Source organism: Oryza glaberrima, chromosome 1 (genome assembly GCF_000147395.1).
Source record: "Oryza glaberrima chromosome 1, OglaRS2, whole genome shotgun sequence".
Classification (NCBI taxonomy): domain Eukaryota; kingdom Viridiplantae; phylum Streptophyta; class Magnoliopsida; order Poales; family Poaceae; genus Oryza; species Oryza glaberrima.
This window is the reverse complement of record NC_068326.1, coordinates 11,549,465-11,574,239: the sequence shown is the minus strand read 5'-3', so window position 1 is coordinate 11,574,239 and position 24,775 is coordinate 11,549,465. Positions and strand designations below refer to the sequence as shown.

At 41.0% G+C, this 24,775-nt stretch overlaps 4 protein-coding genes across 9 annotated transcripts; 3 read left to right on the top strand and 1 right to left on the bottom strand.

Annotated features, from left to right (window-relative positions):
* Window positions 1-2,805: 2,805 nt before the first annotated feature.
* LOC127759304 (uncharacterized) lies at window positions 2,806-4,422 on the top strand. The gene is made up of 2 exons (XM_052283970.1): window positions 2,806-2,988; window positions 3,061-4,422. Exon 2 carries the CDS (start codon window positions 3,174-3,176, stop codon window positions 4,242-4,244), a length of 1,071 nt encoding a protein of 356 aa, XP_052139930.1. The 5' UTR covers window positions 2,806-2,988; window positions 3,061-3,173; the 3' UTR covers window positions 4,245-4,422.
* Window positions 4,423-4,910: 488 nt separating this feature from the next.
* Window positions 4,911-16,463, top strand: LOC127773158 (protein GFS12). 6 transcript variants are annotated; one of them, XR_008017523.1, is made up of 19 exons: window positions 4,911-5,278; window positions 5,492-5,526; window positions 6,056-6,127; window positions 6,205-8,229; window positions 8,355-8,682; window positions 8,797-9,012; window positions 9,091-9,163; window positions 9,239-9,444; window positions 10,605-10,667; window positions 10,778-10,983; window positions 11,064-11,175; window positions 11,432-11,917; window positions 12,775-13,061; window positions 13,574-13,817; window positions 13,926-13,999; window positions 14,320-14,455; window positions 14,621-14,791; window positions 14,907-14,956; window positions 15,969-16,463. XR_008017523.1 is itself a non-coding variant. In XM_052299201.1 (18 exons), the coding sequence occupies exons 1-17, from the start codon at window positions 5,132-5,134 to the stop codon at window positions 14,774-14,776; spliced, it is 4,866 nt and encodes a 1,621-aa protein (XP_052155161.1). In that variant the 5' UTR covers window positions 4,911-5,131; the 3' UTR covers window positions 14,777-14,791; window positions 14,907-15,769. The 6 variants fall into 6 exon arrangements, 3 of the variants coding, with proteins under 3 accessions (XP_052155161.1, XP_052155152.1, XP_052155170.1); XR_008017528.1 differs by lacking the exon at window positions 15,969-16,463 and adding an exon at window positions 15,802-15,947; XR_008017517.1 differs by having other exon boundaries at window positions 14,621-14,956.
* A 157-nt stretch (window positions 16,464-16,620) lies between these two features.
* LOC127773225 (uncharacterized) lies at window positions 16,621-17,325 on the top strand. The gene has a single exon (XM_052299255.1). The coding sequence runs from the start codon at window positions 16,747-16,749 to the stop codon at window positions 17,095-17,097; it is 351 nt and encodes a 116-aa protein (XP_052155215.1). The 5' UTR covers window positions 16,621-16,746; the 3' UTR covers window positions 17,098-17,325.
* A 576-nt stretch (window positions 17,326-17,901) lies between these two features.
* On the bottom strand, window positions 17,902-22,323 carry LOC127773207 (peroxidase 1-like). The gene is made up of 2 exons (XM_052299236.1): window positions 21,978-22,323; window positions 17,902-18,973 (listed from the first exon to the last, which is right to left on the bottom strand). Exons 1-2 carry the CDS (start codon window positions 22,191-22,193, stop codon window positions 18,140-18,142), a joined length of 1,050 nt encoding a protein of 349 aa, XP_052155196.1. The 5' UTR covers window positions 22,194-22,323; the 3' UTR covers window positions 17,902-18,139.
* Window positions 22,324-24,775: the final 2,452 nt, after the last annotated feature.

The following is a 24,775-nucleotide window of genomic DNA, read 5'->3' as shown; positions in this document are numbered from 1 at the left end:
AGGGCTGTGCTATAAAAGTGGAAATCTATGGGCTTTTTTCACAAAAGAATGCCCACTAACCCACTTACCCCCAAACCTTCACCACCGCCACCCTAGGGGTTATACAATCTTTACTAAAAATGTTAGTAGTGGTGATGTCCATTCCCACACCATACCTACCACTAACATCTAGAAAAAGGTGTGGTGTAGGAATGAACACCACCGCTATTAACATTTTTTGTATAGATTGTATAACCCCTAGTATCTCGAGAGTGCCAGGATTCCCCTCACTGTCGGCTCGAGGTAGGGTTGGTGTGACGGGCTGCAATGGGGATCCATAGTCCTTGGAGCAGGTACCGCGACGCGAGGGTGACTGAAAAACCAGACCGTGACAAGTCTCATGTGTTGGGACTAGGCTCATGTGTTAGGTACGTCATGGAGTGCGGGATTAAAAACGTACATCCATTGCAGTGTGAGTAAACCAATCTATTCGAATAGCCGTGCTCATGGTTAATGAGCGTCAGGACTTGTACTGCTCTTGACTAGCCTCATAAGTTTTAATCTACCTAGAATAGGATAGGAAATGAAGGTGTGACCTTGCTCGACGGACGAGAAGGTCATTATGGTGTTGGAAATGTGGAAAACATGATGCAATGGCAAACCGGATCAAGTGAGGCTTGGGGAAGGTGGATGAATCCTCGCGGATTATTGACAATTTCAACTTAACACCGTTTTTAGTTAAAACTGCTAAGTCATAGGTTTGTGAAATGATTTGCGAAATCTAGCTTTATGCAAAGGAACCAAGCCATCTTTGAACCCATGTGAGTACTAAATGCATTATGGTGGCTTCTTGAGTAGGTTGGTACTTACCCTTGCTTAATTAAATCTTTTAGAAGGAGAAGTTGGAGCCATCCGTATATGTGCTATGCTGATGAAGAGGTGTCGAAGACGGTGGAATAAGGATATAGGTTCACCACTCGTTGCCTGTGGAATAAGATAGACCGTCGCTGTTTCGCTTCCGCTACCTCATCAACTTCTTTTGGTATTTCGTGATGTACTCGACCATGCTTGGTCTATTTGGGTCCCACTCGGGCAAACCTTATATTATTAATATATTGTAGAACATGTATGAGGATGTCAGGTTTACGATACACAACTTTGTCATGTGTGTACCATCCATTGATTCAGAGAATAGTATTGTAAACACATGGGGTGTCCGGTGTAGAAAACCGGAGGCCCAAAATTAGCAAGTAGTACATGGTATTTACTACAAGAGTCAGAGCTGTTCAGAGTTTACTTAGTGTAGCGTTATGGGATCTATTTTGCTTAGGGTGAGGCTCCAACCAAACAGCAAAATTCTTCGAGGCGACTACAGATCGGGCGCCTGATTTTTTTTTTTAGAAAAATCGAGCGCCCATGTCATCATGACGTCACCCTGCATGCATGCATCTAAGCAAACTTTAAACTATTTTTTCTCTTAAATTATTTATCCAAATCATGATCCAATTGCACAATTAAATCCGTTGCAATTAAAATTTTAAAACAAGACCACACATGGATATAATCCGATGAAAAAAATTAGCTTATTATTGAATTATTTTTAAATGTTGCATGATATTGCACCAAATATATCGGAATTGTTTCACTAAGTAGATCGAAAATGTTTCAATCGTTTAAAAAGCTGAAACACAACAAAAAATCGGACGTTGTTTTACGTTATATGAAAACAATGTTTCAGCAAAAGCGACAGGATGTTTCAATTCATTGCAACATCTAATACATAGTGAAACATCATGAGTACACTAGGTGAAACATTTTTGATAGAACAAAAATGAAAGTTTCTATAATATGTAGGTGATTTGTTGCAACGGCGTACATGGTGGGGACACATGGCGGGGCCTGGGCGGCATGCGTGTCGGGTTGGGGGAGGGAGGCACCCGAATTTTGCTGCCCCCCCCCCGCGTGGCGCCCGATTGTAGGCGTTTTCCGAAATTCTTACTCCCTCCGTGCTGATAATAATTGTCATTTTAGATAGTGGTGAGGTCAAATTTGAGAATCTTTAATTATAAATCATTTTTAAAATATTTGTCTTTCAAATATGGTGACGGCATGTATAGATTAGTCTTAAAAATACTTTAATAAAATCATATATTTGTTAACACTTTTATATATATTATAATAAAAAAATGGTTAAAGTTGTTTTTTAAAGACCGTGCTCTTATCCAAAACGATAAGTACTATCAACCTGGAGAGAGGACATGCCTGACCAGGCAACATCATCATAATTTCTCGGGCATAAGTTACTCAGGTAGCCAACAAAACGGGCTCTATTTCTCCGGTTCTCCCATGCTGAAGTATTTCTCACGATAATAATGGGCATGTGTCTGTATAATGCCATTCCTAACCCAATGACTAGGATGATGTCTATAGCATTAAATAAGGTGCCATCTAGAATAAAAAATGATGTGGCAAGTGAATAAATGAGGAAAGAGAAGGAAACCATGTCTTGCATGAGACATAGTTTCTACACAACATCCAAGACATCATGTGTGATAAGGAGCATTAAATTTAAATATGGAATAATAGTGTTTGCATTGGAAGAGTAGTGTCTAATACTAATTTCTTGATGATGTGGAGTTTATGGAAACCATGTTTAGTGTTTTGGGTTAGGAATGGCCTAAAGGCAACGTGTCCTTGCGCCTTCATCCCCCTAGTACACAGACACGGTTCTTACTTGTGGAACCGTAGGATATCAATGGACGGTAGATACGGAAAGACCTTGTTCGTCTTCTTGGAGAGTTGGTGTAGCTCGAGGGAATCGGACGCCGCCGCAACCGCGCCGCCTATTCTCCTCCTCCTCCCAGGCGCAGCAGCAGCAACGGCGACGAATGCGGCCGCCGGCGGTCGGGGTATCGGCCGAGACTGAGTAACAGAGGCCGCCGGGGGCTGGCCGGCGCGGTTGCAGGGACCGGCGGCTCATCACCGACGGGCGCACGGCGGCAGCCTCGGGTCAGAACTCAGAATAATGTTCCTATCTTATCGGAGTTAGATTAGAATCATAATTAGCGTTGTTTGTTATAGGGTGTGTATAGGCCTAGGACTCCATCCCGTTTTTCTGAATCAGGACAACAAGGAATCTGGGGAATTCGGAATTTCTCTGCGGGATATCAGTACGGGAGGGGATTCATTGATCGATGGAGCAGGCTTCTTCTTCTGTTACCGCAGAATTGTTGCAGCAAGAAGCTCCGTATCCGTCAACCTCCGATGTCGATTGGTCCCAGCTTCCGGCAGACCTGCTCGTCCACATCTTTGGTATGCTTGACATCCCAGATATCTTCAGCTCCGGTGTGGTTTGCCGCGCATGGTGTGCCAGCTTTCTGGAGGCCCGCCGCCTCGGCATTTGCTCCGGTAACCCGGGGCCATGCCTCGTGTTCTCGTCCGGCGACCGTGACCCAACCGTTGCCACCCTGTACAGCCTCACCACAGGGAAGGAGTACTATGTAACCATGCCGGATCCTCCTTTCCGTAGCCGCTACATTGTCGGGTCCTCCCATGGCTGGCTTATTACCGCCGACGAGCGGTCCAATCTGCTCCTTGTCAATCCGGCGACTCAGGCTCAGATCGCGATGCCGCCACCGGAGACAATAGCGAATGTCAAGATACATTGCAATGCTGACGGGGCGCCAGATGGCTATGATCTTCTTACAATGGATATGTCATCACGAGATGTTGATACTGAAGCAGAGACAGAATTTCATTCCTGGGAAGAAGGCCGGTTTTACTTCTATGGGAGGGTTGTCCTGTCAGCAGATCCATCCAGTGGAAACTGCACAGTAATGATTCTGCACCTGCTCGATAATCACCTCTCGTTTGCAAGGGTGGGTGGCACTCATTGGACCTGGATCGATGTTGATGAGCAATGCTGGGACTATCATGATGTTTTGTACAACGACGATGACAGATTGTTTTATGCAGTCCGAGGCAATGGTGATGTTCATGCTATCGATACCAATGGACCCTCTCCGATGTTAAGGGTTCTCCTGGACACCAAGAATACAGTCGTCGATTGTACCAGGTATATTGTTCGGTTGGAATATGGTGATCTTCTTGAAGTATGTAGGGATTGCAAATATGTTAATGATGACCGGAGGACTGAGGAACTGATCGTATATAAGGTTGATCTTGTTGAGAAAGAACTTGTTAAGCAGAAGGATTTTGTACATGTACTATGCAGTCTGAAGTTAGAACTGGGTGTGGTGCCGTGAACTCACTTGGTCTGGTTTTTCTTATCCTCTGTGATGTTGCACGCGATACACTTAATTATATGGTTGTGAAAATGCCTTTAATAATCCCTGGCGGTATTATATATAAATCATGCTTCTTAAACGGCGGCAACCATTGAATTGATCAGATGAACCTGCGTGACTGCTTCACTGAAGGAATTTGCAAATTCTCCTGTTTTGGCCTCTTCATTCTTCAGTTATGAATTCTGATGGGTCAACTCATAGCTGGTCGTTTTTCAAGTACTCCTACGTGTATAGGATTACCTTTTGATCAACTGAAGCAAACCATACAAGAGAAGCACCAATTGAAACTAACCCGGACTAACCTTTCGCCGAACGTTTCTGGAAAGAGCAGTGCAGTAATGTTGAATGCAAGCTAAGAGTCAGCAATCTCTCATTAAATTATTTTTTTGAATTGAAATCGCATTCCATTCCCTTCTTAAAGTTTCATTCATCAACCTGAACTGGATGCAAATTCATGGTAGCACAAAGATTTGACGGAAGTAGTTCACCATGTCCAAAAATGGGCTTGGTGGTGAAGAATTGAGTCGGGCCTAGTTCAATTCACCCGTTTTCTGGCCCAATGGAAATTAGTGATAAGTTGGGCTCCTCAATTTGGGCCTGAACCCTCTGAATTGGATTGAGAATTCTTCTCTTCTCTCCTTTTCCGACGACGGCGACCGACGCCGGAGGCGGCGGCGCCACCGCGAAGGCTGCGGCCGTCGAACACCGCTCGCTAGTCGCCGGTTGTTTGCCGCCTCGGCCCGATTCCACACCACCCTAGGGCTCCACGGCTCAGCGCCTCGGTCCAAATTCGGAAGCACTAGGACTCTTCTGGTCTTTCGATCCAGGCCTCAGTGGCGGCGGCGATGGTCTGCTCGCCGGAGAAGGCGGGGGCGGCGTGCCCGGAGTGCCTGGAGCGTCGAATCCTTTCGGGCCTCCCGGGCTCCTGCTTCTCCTTCGTGCACGGCCTCCACGAGTCCCCTCTCCCCTTCGCCTCCGCCGCCGTCGTCCAGGTCTTTCCGCCACCCTATTTATCTCTTCGTTTCTGTGTGCTTAGCCTAGGCGTTGCTCCACCCTCTGGAGCTTCATTTCATATTCCTGCGAGGCTGATCCTTCCATTGCCTCCGCATTGTTAGAAATCCTTCTCTTTGTTTTAGTGGTTGTAGCTTTTTGGTTGTAGTTCTGACATGATTGTATTTTTTTTTTCGCATCTCCTGATATTGCAGATTGCATCTGATGGTGCTGAGGAATGTAATGGGAGGTAGGGCTACAGATTCTTTGGTTACAGTTACTTTGCAAATTATCTAAAACAATTACCTTTTGTGTTGATGATATTTTCTGGTAAGATGGAAAATTTAGCTGTATATGCTATTACCTCTTTACAATATCACAACATTGTACATCAGTTAGATTGTTGATCATGCAAGTATAATGGAAACAATTGAGTAAATCACTAACTGAACTGTAGCTATTTTTAGCAGTGTTATTTCAGTGCTGCTGCAAAATTCCTTATTTTTCACTTGGGAGTATCATTAAAGCACATGCTGGGGCTTTTCTTTGGACGTTTTAACAAGGTTGGGCACAAGAAAGTTTGACATTGTTAATAAGTACACCATCTGCAAAAAACTTGAAAGCCGCTTGTACATCTATGCAGTTTTTGGCTATTAGAGCTAGTTGTATCTTGTATGCTGACTCACTGATCTACGTCCTTTGTTTTCTTAACTAACTGAATTGCCCTCTTCCTTTTGTTTCGTTCCATCCTTATTCAAGTGATGCTGTATATGTTGCAGCCAGCAGAGCACTGGTTATTTTGTATTGGTGGGACTACATGGTGGCAAGGCACTTTTGGATATTCAAGAATGGTAAAGTTTCTTTTTAGGTACTATCTTTTATGCCCAAAAGGCTCCCAAGTTCATCAACATTTAATATTATCCTGCAGTGAGAATAATTCCTTGGAAAATGGAAGTCAGATAGATCTGCGGGGCAAGGAAAGCACAGATGCTGATGACAACCACAGGAAGCAATCAATCATAAACACAATTACTAAGTTAACTCCTACTCGATATCTTGCTAGAGCAGCCACTTCTGAAATTAGAGAGCTTATCTCAAGTTACTTGAATTTGACAACAGAAGAGAGTGTGATGAATTCTTTAAATCTTTTGTCTGAAAATAAAATTGTTGGCTCAGGAGGCTTAGATTTTCTCAATTTTACTGGATTTTCAGAGTTCAATGATATACATCCTTCTGGCCATGTCAGACATCCCAACGTCTTACCTGTTTTAGGCATTGTAGAAACATATGATTGTTGCTACATGTTACATCCAAAGTCTCCATATACCTTGGAAAATATCATGCACTACAGTCCAGAGGCATTGTGGTCAGATTGGCATATTAGATTTCTCATCTACCAGATAATATCTGCTTTGGTGTATCTTCATGATTTTGGAGTTCATCATGGTAATCTGAAACCTTCAGCCATCTTTATGTCAGATTCTTTATGGCCTTACCTGAGCATAAGTGATATATGTCCTGTAAAACAGAATTGTGGTTTTGCTGAGTCGAAGCGTCCAGCTCTTACCCTATGTTGTTTTGAGGAGGATTGTTCTTCAAGGGCCATTTATTCTGGTTTCAATCTGTCATCATCCTTAGATTGGCAGTCTTACTCTAAGCGATGGTGGATGGGTGAATTGAGCAACTACGAATATATTCTTGTCTTAAATAAGTTAGCTGGTAGAAGATGGGGTGATCCAGCTTTTCACACAGTAATGCCTTGGGTAATAGATTTCACAGTGAGGCCTGACGAAAATTCTGATATTGGTTGGAGGGACCTCACCAAAAGTAAATGGCGGCTGGCAAAAGGTGATGAACAACTTGATTTTACTTATTCATCATCTGAGGTTCCACATCATGTTTCTGATGAGTGTCTCTCAGAGCTAGCAGTTTGCAGTTATAAAGCAAGGAGGCTACCAAAGAACATCTTGAGGTCTGCTGTGCGTTCTGTTTATGAGCCCAACGAATACCCATCTAACATGCAAAGGCTATACCAATGGACTCCTGATGAGTGCATTCCAGAATTCTATAGCGATCCTCGGATATTTGTCTCTCTTCATTCCGAAATGAGCAATTTGGCTTTACCTTCCTGGGTGACTTCTGCAGAGGAATTTATTTGTCTGCACAGGGATGCTTTAGAGAGTGACCGAGTCTCGCGGCAACTGCATCATTGGATTGACATAACCTTTGGGTATAAACTTTCTGGGGAGTCATCTGTTGAAGCCAAGAATGTAATGTTGCCTCCTAGTGATCCAGCAAAGCCTAAATCAACTGGACGGCGCCAACTTTTCATGAAACCGCATCCTAAGCGACTCACTATCACACCTCACTCTACCTATCATAATAAAATGGAATCTTGTGCTAAATGCCAGGGGGGATCAAGTAGCATGACTACTGGTCTACTATTAAAGGACCACATTCCTCCGGCTATGTCATCACAAATTGATTATCTGGAAGAGTTTGAGCAAGCAAACGTGTTTATGAAGCTTGAAAATCATTTGTGTCCAATATATGATTATGCTAATGATTCTTCTTGTTGTTGCTCTTCAGTCAAATATAATAAGAGCCCTTGTTCAAATCAGGATATTGTGCCTCCAGAGAGTGTGCTATCAGTGGCGCCTGATTTTGATTTTTGTTCTTTTCTTGAATGCTTTGAATCCGATGATAGTTCTCCAACGGGTTATCAAGAGCTGTTGCGTTGGAAGCAAAAGTCTTGTTCAGTTAATGAGTATCATGCAAATGATATATTTTCTGTTGGGTGTATCTTGGCAGAAATCTATCTGCACAGACCACTTTTTGATGCTGATCTCCTATCTGCATATAAAGAAACTGGCGTACTGCCAGGAGCAATTCAAGAATTGCCTATCCATGTTGCTGTTCTTGTTGAGTCATGCATACAGAGGGAATGGAAAAGGTATCACAAATTTGTCTGTTGTTTGTAATTTATAGTTTTGTATGTCATCATGACCTGTGTTTTTTCCCCTTGATTTTTTAAAAAGAAACTATTAGACCTTTTTATGAACTTGTGATATTTTGCAGGAGGCCACTGGCAAAGCACCTTTTGGAATCACAATACTTTCCTCCATCCGTTCGATCTGCATACATGTTTCTTGCTCCACTTCAACTTATATGTACACCTAGGGATCGCCTTAAGTATGTTGCTAAGCTTGCAAGTGAAGGAACACTTAGAGCTATGGGGGAATGTGCTGCCGAAATGTGTGCACCCTACTGCCTACCTCTTGTTTCACCATCTTTGTCAGATATTGACACCGAATTCGCCTTGGCTCTGCTTAAAGAATTTGTGAAGTGCTTAAGTGTCCAAGCAACTAAGGATCTTATACTTCACATCATTCAGAAGATCTTACAGGCCGGTTAAAATATCACTACGAAATATTCTCATGTAGCTTTCTTCCATTTCTGGGTCTTGATGTGTGCAATATAGTTTTTATTTATTCCAACAAGTCCTTTTTACTTGTTGTAGGCACCAGAATATTCACATCTGAAGGTTTCCTTGCTTCAAGATTCATTTGTGCGTGAGTTGTGGAAAAAATTGGGAAAACAAACATATATTGAGAAGGTGCATCCTTTGGTGATCATGAACCTGTACAATTCACCTAACAAGATTACTGCCTCTGCTGCGTCTGTTGTTTTAATTGGTTCAAGTGAGGAACTAGGGATACCAATAACTTTTAATCAGGCAAGTCTTGTTACTACCTTTGCTTTTTTGTACCACCGTAATCCTATGTATTACTAATTTATTCTTCATTTTGTCCAGACAGTTTTACCGATAATCCAGTGTTTTGGCAAAGGTTTATGTCCTGATGGAATTGACACATTGGTCAGGATAGGTAACCCAATTAACCCTTTTTCCTTGTGATGAAGCTGTTAGTTCTTTGAACAGTAGTTGACATTAGTCATTACAGGTGGACTTCTCGGAGAGAGTTTTACTGTCAAGCAAATTCTTCCCTTACTTAGGAATGTTATACTCTCATGCATTGAATCCTCAAAGATCAATAAGCCTGAGCCACAACATAGTTGGAATTCTTTTTCCCTCATGGATGGTTTATCTGCATTGGAAGGCCTTGTATCAGTTCTACCTGTCAAAACAATTCTTAGAGAGCTTCTTCAGGTATTTTGGTGGCAAACATAATTGAATTAATGACAATAAGGGGGGCAAAATGGATTGATTTTGGATTCTCTTGAATCACTACTAACTGAAGCAGTTAATTTTGAAACTGATCCAATTTCATACTCAGTTATCACTTGCTTGAGAACTATTTGATGATTAGGCGATACCAATTCTATAGTTAAAAACTTTTAATAAGGGCATAAGGTCTAATTGAAATCTACTACCTCTGTCCCATAAAAAAATGAATTTATAGGATATAAGGACAGATTAGGAGGATAGGCAGATAACCACAGTAACCTTATATAATAAAATAAACACAGTACATGCACACATTCCATATATAAACTTGATTAAAAGGAAGGTTGAGACAACGGGTTAGAGATGGGATGGAAAGAAGGGAGATTACAAGGAAACATATTTTGATGTAATCAGTTTGCTGGGTCCCACATTAGTAGAAATACAATTTTTATGGGACGTAGTACATTTTAATGCCCAAATGCAAAACCAGATATTGGACAACTCTCACTATCCATACCTTGAGAAAAGTTCATGTGCCTTTCAGTATGCCCCCTTTGAGGTTATTCCACCATGGTCTTCAACTCATGTGGCTCATATGTGGCGGTTATTTTAACAAGTAGTCTGTATTTTGACTGAGATAAGTAGCATAGTCACCAGTTTTGGGGAACATAACAAGGGCCTACCTGCCAAGCTTCCATCCACCTGTTTTTCCTTCCTCGCCCTATCTTCCCCTGAAGATCTGAAGCTGCAGGAGCAGCAGCACAATGCTAGCCCCATCCAGATTGGTTGAATGTTTCTCACGCTTGTCACACCTTACCTCACCATGGCTTATCATGCAAAATGCAGAGTTGCAGACTATGGAAATTGGAGTTCACATGAATTAATTCTAGGATATTCCATCATGAATGTATTGCATGCTAGTTCTGTATCTAATAATTGTTTTTTTTAAATAGTTTTGAGGGTGGATGCAGATGCCAATTATCATTTATTGAATTTTTGGTAATGATCTGAATAGAAATTAGAAAACGTGGCTTGACTGGGAAATTGTTACTCTACTAAAATTGGAAATATAATCCAATGGCATCATATCCTTGCCAACTCTAAATGTACTAAATTCTTCTTCCTTTTTCCCACATTTACAGGACCAAGTCTGTCTTCATATAAAGGTTCTTACGCAGGTTCATTTGAATCTTCGTGTGATTCAGGCAATTACTCTTCACAGGCATAACTTACTCTCACTAGTTAATCTTCTAACAGAACAACATTAAATCATTGACGACAAATAAATTTAGTTAATTTCTGTGTTCTAAATTAGGTGGCTGCTAGTGCACTTGTTGATCTTTGTCAACAAATTGGACCAGAAAATACAGCTACATATGTGCTTCCACATCTAAAAGAGCTTTTTGCTGAACTAGCATTCTCTCATGAGTCTTCTGGTCTTAGTGTTCCTACAAAAGGGTTAAAGTTCTTCGATGGAAACAAAACAGAGCCAGCTAAAATGGAATCTAGGATTGATCTCGTGTAAGTAGAGTTTTATGTGCTCTGATATAATTAGCTTTACATGCTTCATGACATTTACTTGGTGAGGTGAACTTTTGTAGGTTTCTCTTGTATCCTTTCTTGGCAGCACTTGTTGGAATAGAGAAGCTCCGTGAATGTTACTCTACATGGTTTCTACTAGAGCAAGCTCTTCAAAGATTGTATGGCTGGAAGGTATGGAAGGTTGCATTAGCTTCTGCAGTGTCGATTATCTTTTGTGTGTTATTTAGGAGGGTGCCAGGAGGAAGAGAGAGAGAAAGAGGGGTTGGGGGGGGGGGGGGGTTACACCCTAATCATATTAGGGCAGTATAACACAAAATAGCAATCCTAGGGATTGAAACATTGGTGATCGGGTGTGAACCCCTTATTTTAATGCTCATATGTCATGAGTTCCTTCACTCTTTTTTACTCATTGCTTTTTTTTCTTAAGTGGCAGCCTTCCACTGACCATTCTGGCAGTAGTGAAAACATGAAAGGTCAAAGGTTTCGGCCTGGGAACTATACCTCATCTGAGCCTGCTCCTACAAAGCTTGTTGCAGAGATTGGTAAAAATGGTCGGAATATGACAGTCTCCAATCAAGGATCTAGGCTTGAGCATGGGTCATCTAGTGACAATTTGTGTGCCTCAACTTCTGGAAATCAACCATGGTTTTGGTTCCCAAGTCCTGATCGTAATTGTTGGGCACCGGATTTTCTTGGACGTAGTGCTGGTATGAAGGATGAACTTCCATGGAAGATCAAAGCTTCAGTCCTTTACTCAGCTCGGGCCCACCCTGGAGCTTTGCGGTCATTAGCTGTTCATGATGATGAGTGTACAATTTTTACTGGTGGAGTTGGTCCTGGTTTTAAAGGAAGTATCCAGAAGTGGGAGTTACCAAATATGAACTGCAGCTCTGGATATTATGGGCATGAAGAGGTCAGATTGTCCTATTTCCTTCATTTGGCATTTTTCTTATTTTAGTCTGCTACTACGATAGGATGGTTGTCTTTTCTGGATAACTACGTACACCTTGTACTGAGGTCTGAGGAACACAGTATGCATTGCTGGTGTTTTGAGTGGTTTGGTGATATTATGTCCAGATAAAAGCAGGATTCACAAGGATGTAAAATATGCACTCTCCAGGATGTTCTGTACTTCTGCATAAGAGATTAAGAGGCATGATCTGCATGATACTATGATTGTGCTCAGATCATGTGGTCCTGGTGCTCAAGTTTTGCTCCCTCTGTTCGGTTTTATAAGGCTTATTTATTTCGATAAGTCTTTAAGACTAAATTTTGACCATTAGTTATTTTTTGATAAAATATAGTATTTTTTAACAGCTATGAAACTAATACTGTTTGACAGTACAAACCTGATTGTATGAGTTCTATACACTAAATATACTTGCATGTTAACTAGTTATTAGTCAAAAGTTTTCAATAACAAAAAGAAAATACAACAAATATCGGTACAACTGCTTGCTGCCACAAAAAAAAAACTGCAAAATGGACACAATGTATCTAGTAACAAGTAACATCCCCCGAGAAATGGTAAAGTTAATGTTAAAAAATATATATATTGGATAAACTATTGTTGTGCCAAGTATTTAGTGATAATATATTATATTTTCTTGCTCTACATCCATTTATTTTTGGGGCAAAGTATTGTTGTGCAAAGTCTGACTCATTGATGCACTCACTACATTAATCCATACCTGAAATATGAAGCCTTTTCTTTATGTGCAGACATTTTCTTGTCTAGTTATTCTTATAAATTCTTCAATATTTGCGTAGGTTGTCAATTCTATCTGCATCCTGTCAATTACGGGAAAAGTGGCATCTTGTGATGGCACTATTCATATATGGAATGCACAGACAGGAAAACTCATAGCAGTTCATACGGAGTCATCTATTAGCTTTCCTCAGCAAACTGCGTCTATTGAGCAGGCAAACATGCTTAATCAGGATGCCCTCTCAGGCGGAATATTGTCAAATGCATTTCGTGGTAGTTTATATACAACTATGCATTACATGGAATCCAAAGATAAACTTGTTGCTGGTATGGGAAATGGTTCAATCAGGTATTGCACTTTTTTTCTCAATTTTTTAGAATTAGTGCCTTAACTGAGTATAATGTGTGCATGGACAAGAAGTGCCAGGTTGCACATGTGCACAATTTTGATGATCTTTGATAGATGCTGCCATATGAAGGATTTGTTCAGATTGATGCCATTTCAAACCATACCATTTTTTGGTAGAGTTGTCAAATATGTGCATGCATTTAGTTTCTTGCCAAACTTTGGTAAATACATAATAAATCCTGCCAAAACTTTGGCAATATTACCAAATTGCCAAAATTTTGGCATTACCAAAATTTGGAAGGTTTATTTAGGCTACAATCTAAACAACCCCCAAAATATAGAAAAACAAAACTTATACTCTTAATCAGGTCAATATTATGTAACATGAGTTTTACACATTCCATTTTTGTTTATTAGAGGATTAGCCATTCAAACCTGAGAACATGTTTTGTTTCTGCCCACCCTAGAAATGCTTCTGACTGTTGTATTGCACATTGATTGCGTCCATGCAGATTTATTGATATTTCTCAAGATCAGAAGCTGCATTTATGGAAGAGTGACTCAGATGAAATCTCTTTCTCATCGCTTGTATCAGCTATTTGCTCATGTGCCTCAGACAAGCTGAAGAAAGACAGCACTGCAGCTTCATCTTCCTGGATAGCAGCAGGTTTAAGCTCTGGTTACTGTCGATTGCTCGATGAACGTAGCGGAAATATTGTTGCAGTTTGGCGAGCACATGATGGTCACATTACAAAAGTATGTCTATTTTCTTAACAGGCTACTACCAAATGTCCACAAATAACCAGGAAAACATGACACGTCTCCTATTCTACTATCTGATTTATTTTCTATTTGCGCATACAGCTAGCAGCACCAGAGGATCACTTGATTGTATCAAGCTCCCTTGACAAGACTCTTCGAGTTTGGGACCTAAGAGGGTATTGCTCAGTTAATTTATTGATTCAATTTACCTAGTCTGATGCCTCCTTTGCTGATTAAATTTATATTGTATGTAACATATCTAACCATAAGACACAAGAGGTGCACATTTATTTTTTTTTTCCTTTTACTTAGTGTGTTTTTTTTTGTTTGTAAATTTAGTGCTAGGATATTAACAATGACACTTATTACGCTCACAGAAGAGGCAATATATGCTTCAAGTTTAGATTATGGAATACTTATATTTGCCATAGCTTATAAGCTATTTTCACTTTGAACTTTCATGGTTTCTTAAAGATGTTTGTGACAAATGTAACAGGAATCTATCAACCCAGTCAAACATTTACAGAAGTCACTCAGATGGTATCATTAACTTTTCTGCGTGGGGTCAGGATATGGTATCAGTTTCAAGAAACAAAATTGCACTAACTTCCCTTTCGAGGCCAACAAGTGAGGTATGTACTTTTTAATATTCACGCCTCCAATTACATGATCATGGAAACTTTGATATTTGGCACAGTAATATAGGTCCCTTTAGCAAGTTTTGGACATTGTGTGTGTTGGAATTCGATTGGTTCCCACAGAAGTAATCGTCAATGTATTGTCAATCTATCATGCAGATTGGACATCAGCAGCTCACATTTCAGAACCTCTATTCGTCTGATCGAGGAGTGAAATACAAAAACATGTCTGTTCTTTCGACTATTTCTGTGCTTCCTTTGTCAAGATTGTTTGTTGTTGGAACAGAAGATGGTTTTCTCAAAATCTGCCACTAGTTGCCTGTAGTAGCGGTAATCATCTCTTCCTCATTGAGTTATTTTTCTTTAGTGACACTTCTCTTCCTTGTATTGAACTAACTTTCTTTTTGGTGGTGCCTTGCTCATATACCCCACCCAATTTCATCAGCTGTTATTGTAGAATACCGCCAAAGCGATGTAACGTGTTGTAAATTCCATGTGAGTAAAAGCTTCAGTTTTGCCTAATCTTCTCTCTTGCAATAACTCAGTGTTATATACTACTTTCTTTTCTGTTGTAATGAAGCTGAATCTTCTTTCCTCTACCCCGCCAAAAAAAAGGGGAAAAACCAATCCTCCCCCTAGTTTCAGTAGTTTCTTAAGCTAGTCTCTTTGCAGTGGTTTTTATGGAGTGGGAAGATATCATATGTACTACTAGTATATATTTCATTGAATTTTAGCATCCCTTGTTGGATTTGGCCATAGCTGTCTTACAACTTAGCAATGAAGTATTTTATCAGAATTCAGAAGAGTGCTCCATTGCCTTTAGTGTATGTGGGATATGTTCTGTTTGTAGAGACAGATCACAATGCAAGTATGGTAAAAGACCAGTTGTTCGTAGTGCTGAACTGCTGATTAGAGTTGGTCTGCATGAATCTGAACAGAGACCAAAGTTGTGGTAAAATGCTATCCGGTAAAATGCTATCCTGATTAGCAATCTGCAGCTATATCAGAAGTGTTCTCCTTGGGACACCAAGGATGTGTTGTAGTTCACGCCAAAATTAGAAGTTTGGTTGAAATTGGAACGATGTGACGGAAAAGTTGAAAGTTTGTGTGTGTAGAAAAGTTTTGATGTAATGGAAAAGTTGGAAGTTTGAAGAAAAATTTTAGAACTAAACTCGGCCTAATAGTCTTGTTAACCTCCCAATCTCTTCTGAAAACTTGCACACTTTGTAGGATTATGCTGTCTCCTTTTGCTCTTCCCTTGAGCAAGTGATCAAACTGCCCTGTCGTTTTCTTATTGGCTTGTTCTGCTACATAGCAACCTAATTTCTGCATTTCTGCAGAGCTGACATAAATCATGGTAGCTGTAAATGCGGGTAGTTGCGTAGCTCTGGTGGAGCTGAAGTAGGAGTAAATTGGGGCTTTTACTGCCCTTCCATGAATGCCTGTTTACTGGAGTACGCCCTGCAAGCCTGCAGCCCTCATTTCCTTCCTCCTTTCATTTTTACAGACATTGATTGATATCTGCAGCAAGGCCCAATTCACCATCAAATTACTGCAAACCAATCACTGCATAACAATCATTTTAAGCAAGGTCAAGCATTTGCTTTCTGGTCTTCATTGAGCCTGAGCTGCACAACTATGGCTGTGTTTAGTTCCTTCCAAAGTTAAAAGTTTAGGTTAAAATTGGTACGATGTGACTAAAAAGTTGTGGGTATGACAGGTTGATGTGATGGAAAAAGTTGGAAGTTTGGATCTCATGGTTTGCCTGTGGTAAGCCAATGTTTCTGTAGCTTTTATTACTCCCTCCGTCCCATAATATAAGGGATTATAAGTTTTTGCTTACACTGTTTGACCACTCGTCTTATTTAAAAAATTTTAGAATTATTTTTTTACTTACTTTATTATCCAAAGTACTTTAAGCATAACTTTTCGTTTTTTATATTTGCACAAATTTTTTTAATAAGATGAGTGGTCAAACAGTAGAAGCAAAAACTCAAAATCTCTTGTATTATGAGACGGAGGTTGTAGTAGATTGTGTCATTAGTCACTGACAGGTGGGTGCTGAACATGTGAATCTGCATGGGAGCCCACTTTCAGCGCCAGTCATATGTGACTCATCCAACCCAGCTCACTCATGCACAGTCCAGTAGCGTCCAGTGTCTACTGCTTATAAGCGAGCGTCTTCACTCTTCGCAGCTTAGCTTAGCTAGTTCTCCTCAGAACACAACACAACCCAAGCAGAGCATTAGTTGATCGAGCACTCGAGCAGCCGGCTTAGCTTAGCAATGGCGGGGAGCAGCAGCGTGGGCGCCGTCCTCCGCGCGGGCCTCGCCGTGGGGCTCCTCCTGCTTGCCGCCGGCGCCGTCGCGTGCCACGGCGCGAGGGCCGTCCCCGGCGAGCCGGAGCCGGAGCCGGCGACGTACCGGCCGCAGAACGTGTACGGGTTCGGCGGCTTCTACCCGGGTCCCAACATCAACTGGGTGTTCCCCGGCCCCAACGGCGTCACGCCGCAGGTCGGCTTCGGCGGGATGCCGGGCTCCTCTTCCTCCGTCTTCCCCGGCGCCGGTGGTGCCTCGCCGCTCACGCCCGGCGGCGGCGGCGTCATCGGCATCCATGGCGCCACCAAGAAGCCGTGATCATAGGGCATCATGAGGCTTCTTGGCCCAACCCTCTTAAATAAACACTAGTAAGAATGAAGGCGTGCTTAGCTAGCTTGTAATATCTAGGTTCGTGTTATGTAGTAGTTGTAGGTGTTTAATTAACTTTGATCTGTATCCTGTATCTGTGTTTAAGTGTGTTGTTTCTGTGTGAAACTAATCTAGGTTGTTTGTGCATGCTGTTAATCTCATCTACATTTCCACTTCTTCAGAGGTTTACTGTCTACTAATGAAGTGGTGGGCTAGTTCTAAGTTCCATTCTTCTTATCCTTAAATTAGAGAAGTTCATATTTCAGAGCCCACGTACTAGTAAGACATTAATCATTGCATAAAAAACCTAGATAGAACTTAGGGGTTATAAAATGAATAGCACATTGAGTTTAAAAAGGGAGAAACTGGAAGAAGACATTGGTCTCTTGTAGGTGGTTTTGCAGGTTGAAGAGATGTTCTTTCGGTAGGCTCGTGTGCTTGGCAAATCTTGGCTGAGTTTGGATTTGTGTATGGACTCTTGTTTGCATTTGGATACTGTTCTCTTTAATTAGCCAAGCTAGAAGAGACGACATGGATGCACGTATTTGCCTGAAACCCTCTGTTCTTCAGCTCTACAAATTGCTTTACTGTCGCTAAGCAACAAATAATAATAGCCATGCGTTGCACTGGACATGTAAATGTAAAGTAACGCATTGCTGCAACTTGCATATTGAATATGCAATTGAATCATGCATGCTATTTTATTAGCAGTTGGTAATTACGTTCAATGTAGTCTATAATGGAAACTGAATATGCAATTCGTCAACATTTCGCCAAATTTTTTCCTTGATTCATGACAGGTTCGCACCAAAACACTCGCCCAAACACTGAAACACAATCCAAAACAGAAAACAAATTAAACAACAACAAGAAGAAAAAACTTCCTCTCCAGCAACTCTTATTCTCGCGAAAAGCAGCAGCTAGCAACACCGATCGATCACAAACTTATTGCTGAAATCTCTGAAGAACACCACATCAGCTACTACCTTAATTAGCTCGCTGCCACTTGATCCCCATCATCCATGGCGGCGAGCTCGAGCTCAGCGTTGGCGCTCCTCTTGTTGACGACCCTGCAGTTGAGCCTGACCTCGCCCTGCGTCGTCCCGGTCTTCACCTCGATGCCGCCCATCTTCACCATGGCCTTCACGAACTTGCTCTTCCACCGCGTCTCGCTCTTGACGAACTCGTCCACCGACGCCCTCAGCGTGGCGTTGGTGAGCAGCGCGTGGTCCGACGTGAAGAGGCCCAGGTTGTTGGCGACCCCGACGTAGTACCGGTTGTCGAGCGCCGCCGGGGTGATCACGTCCATGTCCACCGTCGTGTTGGGGAAGAACTGGCTGCTGTTGGAGGGGCACACGGCGCGGAGGAGGAGCGCGTAGGCGGAGCTGATCGCCGGGTCGGCGTCGCCGACGCCGGTGAAGTTGTAGAGGCGGCTGGTGAAGGAGTCGCAGTGGGAGACGCCGATGGTGTGGGCGCCGGAGAGCACCACCATGTCCTCCGCGGTGAGCGACTTGTTGGCGAAGCGGGCGACGAGCTCCGTGGCGTTGAAGGTGGGCGGCGGGAGGTTGTCGAGCGCGTCCTGGGCGATGGAGACGTTGCCGTCGCGGCGGCCGGCGGGGACCTTGTAGGTGACGTTGCCGGTGAGGGCGATGGAGTCGCGGGCGGCGAAGGCGAGGATGTCGGCGCAGGAGACGGTGCGCGGGCACGCGGCCTCGACGGCGGCCTTGGCGGCGTCGATCACCTCGAAGCCCCGGAGGCTGGGGTTGTTTGGTACCGCGGTCTTCTCGGTGTTATTCCCGTCGATCAAAACCGAGGCGTCGCAGCCCTGCAGACATTGAGCAAAAATTGAGAATTTGAAAAATCGACAATAGGTCCACGATCTTATTTTTATGTTTCTCTTTACCATTTCCTTGAGAAATTATCTCGGTCCTTGAACTCTTTAAATTTCTCTCAGTTGTAGAAACGGATGAACTTATTTATTCATTGGCACTTCAGAATTCTCTTACAGTTGATATATATATATGCTTCTTTATTTCTTGTTTCTTTTGGCATAGATTAGATTTCATTAGCTTAAATCAATTTTTTTCTACCCCTTCACATTTTTAAATACACAATCTCAAATTCCAAGCCCACCCCTACGAGTCGGGATGAGCAAGGAGGAAGGGTGAGTGGGTGCGATTTAGGGGGGATGCAAAGGGTGAGACGTGATGGGAAAAGAGATCACAATAGAAGAGATGGACCAAGGCCAAATGAGATGTAGGAAGATGACATGTGTATATGATGGGTATAGCGTGGGTGGCTGGAGAGAAAAGGAACCAAGTGAGATGAGAGGGGCCGCCGGGCCGGGGTGGGATGAGAGCAACTGGTTAATTTTGTCTCGTTTAGAATAACGACATTTGAACGATTTTAGTGCTATCACAACTTCCCATATATATCCCATTGAACAAATTAAAGTAATTAATGACCCTTTAGTTCCTAGGCACATTATTATAAATCATTGGGTTCTCTATGGTTAAATTATGCCCTAATATAGTAGTGGATTAAGAGCTCTATGGCATCCTTTTTTTCCCCATGTTTTCCCATAGAACATTTCATCCCAAGAAACGTAGGTATTTCTAGTCTGAAATTTTCGCTGCAAGCATTGTAGGGGTACTAAGGGAGAGGGGGTCAGCACTAGTGTTATTGGCGCCGAATCATAGGACCTCGATACCCAAAAAGGGTTTATTTTTAGAATAATTTTAGCACTCTATCTTTGTAAATAAAATTTTCAAAATGATTAAGATGTAAAATATTTTCAGGATTTCTAGTAGTAGCATGAATCTTGGAGCAATGCAAAGTATCCATAAGTAAATTCAGCTGTGGTAATTAATGTTGTCACGTTGCTAGGGGTGTATCTGCTAAGAACCTATTTACGTGACTCTTTTTTCTTAAAAAAAAAAACAAACTGGTTGATGTTGGCACGTTGCCATCTGCTCAGCCTGTTTTCATGACCGTACCCTGATGCTAAAAATGTTGCCATCAAGTAACCAGTGTAATTAATTGCACTAATCAAGATTGATAGGAGATTCAGCGGAACATGTGTAGTGTGTGTACACGGACGCCCCAATGCCAAATTTGATTTGTTTGCCGACAGTTTGGGAGAAGAGTCTAGAAAAAGAAGTTTGGGAGAGAAGGCTGGCCGGATCTGCATATTATTTCCTGCACCAATCTGTCTTGATGTATTTAGCTAAAAGTAGCTAAATTATTTTCTGATAAGACACTGGACTTTCCAGTAATCCAGCTACATATGTTTAGTAAGAAGGAGCCGCTGTGCCAATTAATCTCTGGTCAAAACCAGCACAGGTCTTTGTCTTTGTCTTAGCCATACCCACCTGTCCAGGACTAACAGTATATAACAAATGTGCTTCTGTCTAAGATGACTTTTTCTTAATTCGGTTCCTGAAAAATATTGAGAGTTATAGATGCCTGTAGTATTAGTTAGGAGAGATGAGGGGTAAAATTAGTCAACCTCTTGAGACGAATGAGAGTTGATTAGGTTTATTATGGTCATATGGCGGTGGATCATCCTATTTATGTCGTAAATTTAGCACGGATAATCTTCTTAAATTTACTCTTACGTGAGGTTAGGCCTCCCATGTAGTCAGATGCACGCGTAAGACTTGTACTCGAAAAAAAAAATCTACTTCTTGAGAGCTCCTTTTTCTTCTTAAGTTGTCGGCACGATCTAGTCAATTATGCAGGAATAAAAAGAACTAGATGCATGTGATTAATTTGTATGCAGATTGCAGTTAACTGAAAGTGACGATATATTGATGGCATGCCCTTTTCAATATGCTATTGTTCTACCTTTGCTGAAAGAGACATATTATATTAGAAATAAGTTTCCAATGTTTCAATTTTCAAACTATATGTCAGCTCTATCATTTTTGGTTGGGGCACCCCATGGTATGAAGGACGTGTTCTTTTTTTTTTCATAATCCATGGATTAACCCAGACACATTTCCCAAGTTCTTAATTTATCATTATTAGCCACAATTAAGAATCAACGGTATCAACTTTTGTTTTAAAATTTGGCCACTAATACGTTTGGAACTCTATATATTTGTCTTCTGAAGAAAATATTTCATTGTTTTTTTTGTTATAAATACTTCCACAGTGTTATAATTCTATTATTATACTTTGATGTAAATTACAAAAAGTGATCAAAATCATTTGTGAAGAGCGCAAAAGTCAAAAAGTGAAGTAACCTAGTATTGGGACAGTACTATCTCTGGTAAATGGAGTCGTCTGTGACTTTTCCAAGTCAACAGAAATGCTACTACTGTCGAACTGAATTTTATACTATCATAATCCAAAAACTGTTATAGAATTGTAACAAAATATATGTGGTCTTCTCCATAATCAAAACCACACGTATTTTAGACAATCTATGTGGTCCAAATTAATATATCTTTTTTGAGGAACCAAATTAATTGCTATATTCTTTTTTGCGAGAAAAAAATTAAAAACGTTTAACAACCATAGTTTGACTGCAGCACACATTATAGAGCAACATGATTTTGCGAACTACAGTGATCTGATTTTTAAACAGTGATATGGCGATCTTTTACAACATTTAGTCATAAAATATATCCCAGCTAACTCTCCCAAGTGTATATATAATCTGAAAAATTGACACCTTGTATTTCTTTTATAACGTTTCAAAAAGAAAGTTTTTGTACAAAGAAAAAACAAATCAATTAACCAAGAGTTTAATTATCTGTTCTTGCACAAAACAGTGCAGGCATAAGCAAAACTAAATTAAGATCATGATCTGGATGAACACGTACTCTGACAAAGCAGTCATGGAAGTGCAGCCGGATGAGGCCGGGGGCGACGCCGCTGTTGTTCTTGAAGGCGGCGGCCACCGCCTGCTGCACCAGGCGCTCCGCCGACGGGCACGTCTTGTTGTAGAACCCGACCTTCAGCCCGGCGCCGACGGCGGCGCCGGGGAAGAAGGCGACGAGGAAGGCGAAGAAGAGGCACTTCATGGCCATGGAACTCATGTCAGCTGTTGCTCTCTGAGCTAGCTTTTAGCTATAGCTGCTTTGCTGCAGAGCTTTGCTAGGTATTATGAGGTGCTTATATAGCATAATAATGGAGTGGTTTTACACTTTTTTTTCCTTTTGGAAATGAAAGGAGAGGATTTACACTAGATAGAGATCAAATTAAGGACTAGCTTGTCAAAGGGTAGGTAGTGGCAGTGCCAGAAATTGGGCGGGTACATACCTGAGCTAATTAATATGCTAGACAAGTAACCTGAAACGGGTCGAGTAGCCATTTATATAGTACCTCCGTTATTTAATATATGACTCTGTTGATAGTTTGAAATATTGATCATTTGTCTTATTTAAAAAATTATATGGTTATTATTTATTTTGTTGTGACTTGATTTACCATTAAAGGTTTCTTTAAGCATGATTTATATTTTTTTATATTTGCACAAATTCTTTTGTATAAAACTAATGGCCAAACACACACACATATATATATAAGTTGACGGCGTCATATATTTAAAAAGATAGTATTTAAAAATTTTCACAAATTTTTATATGGACTAACTAGGATTAAACTTTAAAGTGGTAAGCCATGGCTAAAGCTAATTATCCTAGTCTTCTATCCATCCCCCAAGAGTATTTGCAAGTAAAAGCTGCATGATATACATCGATATTCTACACAGCACAAGTGGATCCATTTGCTTGCTTTTCTTCTTTTTCAGTTCTTTTTTACCAATATGCTCCCTGTCATGCTGCAAAGCAGCCAGGCCCATTGGTGTATGTTTGCAGCCACTGCATCTTGCTAGGCTGGGTCGATCTCCTTTTCGTTTGTGACCTACTAATCTCAGAGCTAGCATTGATGACCAATTTTGCCCGGTCCCAATGGAAGAAAAAAAATAGTTGATTTCGGTACCAAGTTGATGAGAGAATCGTTGCAGCTATACAGCTGAAAATATTAGTCCTAGTACAGTGGCAGCTGCCGTCTTCAGCTGAATATTAGTATTTAGTACTATATATATATCTCAGCTGATCGATACTGGTTTTAGCTATTTTTCAAACAAGAGTAGGTGAGTGAGTACATCTTGATTTGAATGTTTGTCGGCGTCGATCTTTCTCCCGGAGTCCTGATCAGGATGAACAGATAAGAGATGAGATTTAGTACACATGTATTACTCAAGGATTTCCAATTGATTAGCTTCATAATTTGACACATCTTCATGAATCTTAGTACACATGTACTCCCTCCGTCAAAAAAAAGATAAACCCTGATTTCTGTGTCACCATCCGTCTTATTTAAAAAAATTATGAAAAAAATTAAAAAGATAAGTTACGCATAAAATATTAATCATGTTTTATTATCTAACAACAATGAAAATACTAATTATAAAAGTTTTTCATATAAGACGGACAGTCAAAAGTTAGCACGGGAACCTAAAGTTTGTCTTTTTTTTTTTTTTTACGGAGGGAGTATGTGTCTAGTGGGGGAATATATACGTGGTGTACTGGTGTGCCCATGCTCTTGTTGTTTGAAGGCGTGTGCCAACAACTTGTACGTCTGTAAATTAATAATTGTGTCTATAATTAACGTTGAAAGTGTATATTTTCATTGAGAAATGATTTGCCTTGGACGTCATTTTTTTTTAGTATTTCTGAATGTCATATCTGGTTGAAAACATTTTTCACGACTGATAAAACATTCTAAATAATTCTTGATCAACGTGACGAAACATCGTTTGACGTTTTGGCTAGGGTGAGACGTCCATTAATTTTCGTTATTTTGAGGGCTTTGATTAAGTCCTTACTATTTCGGTGAAGTTTCACATGCGGACTCTGCTCATGGAAATGGTCACAATTAACTGATCATATATGGAAGATCACACTTAGCGCGCAGGGGCGGATCCAACGTGGGTGCAGGGGGACTCGAGTCCCCCCTACACCCACAAAACCCATGGATACCCTCGGAACACCCCCTTCAATTTTTTCATCATGAATAATAAACTAAAGGTCTCTAAATGGCTGGAGGTTGAAGAAACAGTATAATTGAGCCCCTTCAATTTTTTTTTCCTGGATCCGCCCCTGTTAGGGTGAGATATGAATGATTATTTATGTTGAATCACGTAGGCTGAAGTTAAGTTAGACTACTCAAATTATTCAGAAGCATCTACTTCGCTTTTCTTGCTTTGCTTGGTTTCACATGATGCCCGCATTCCCTGTTTAAGAACGGCATGCAAAATGTTTCAAAAAAAAAAAAAGAACGGCATGCAAAAGCCAAAAGAGTAGCTAGTTTGGTAAACACCGAATATATTCTTTGCTTACCATGCTATATTTGTTGCCATTGTAAACTAAACAAAAAGTGAAAGAAGGCCTGATCCGCTGGCAATTTAATATATTAACTGAACTTTATCAGAGTAATAAGTAGCTAGAATGTGATTTTGCTAGCTGATATTAAGCCGTACTTCCTCTATCTTAAAATATAAGTGATTTGGCTAGTACTAAAAGACTATCTAGATTTGTAATATTAAGAATATATCACGAACGGGGAAATCCATTATTACCAGATGAAGATGCATGGTACGGTGGCAGGTCCGCGG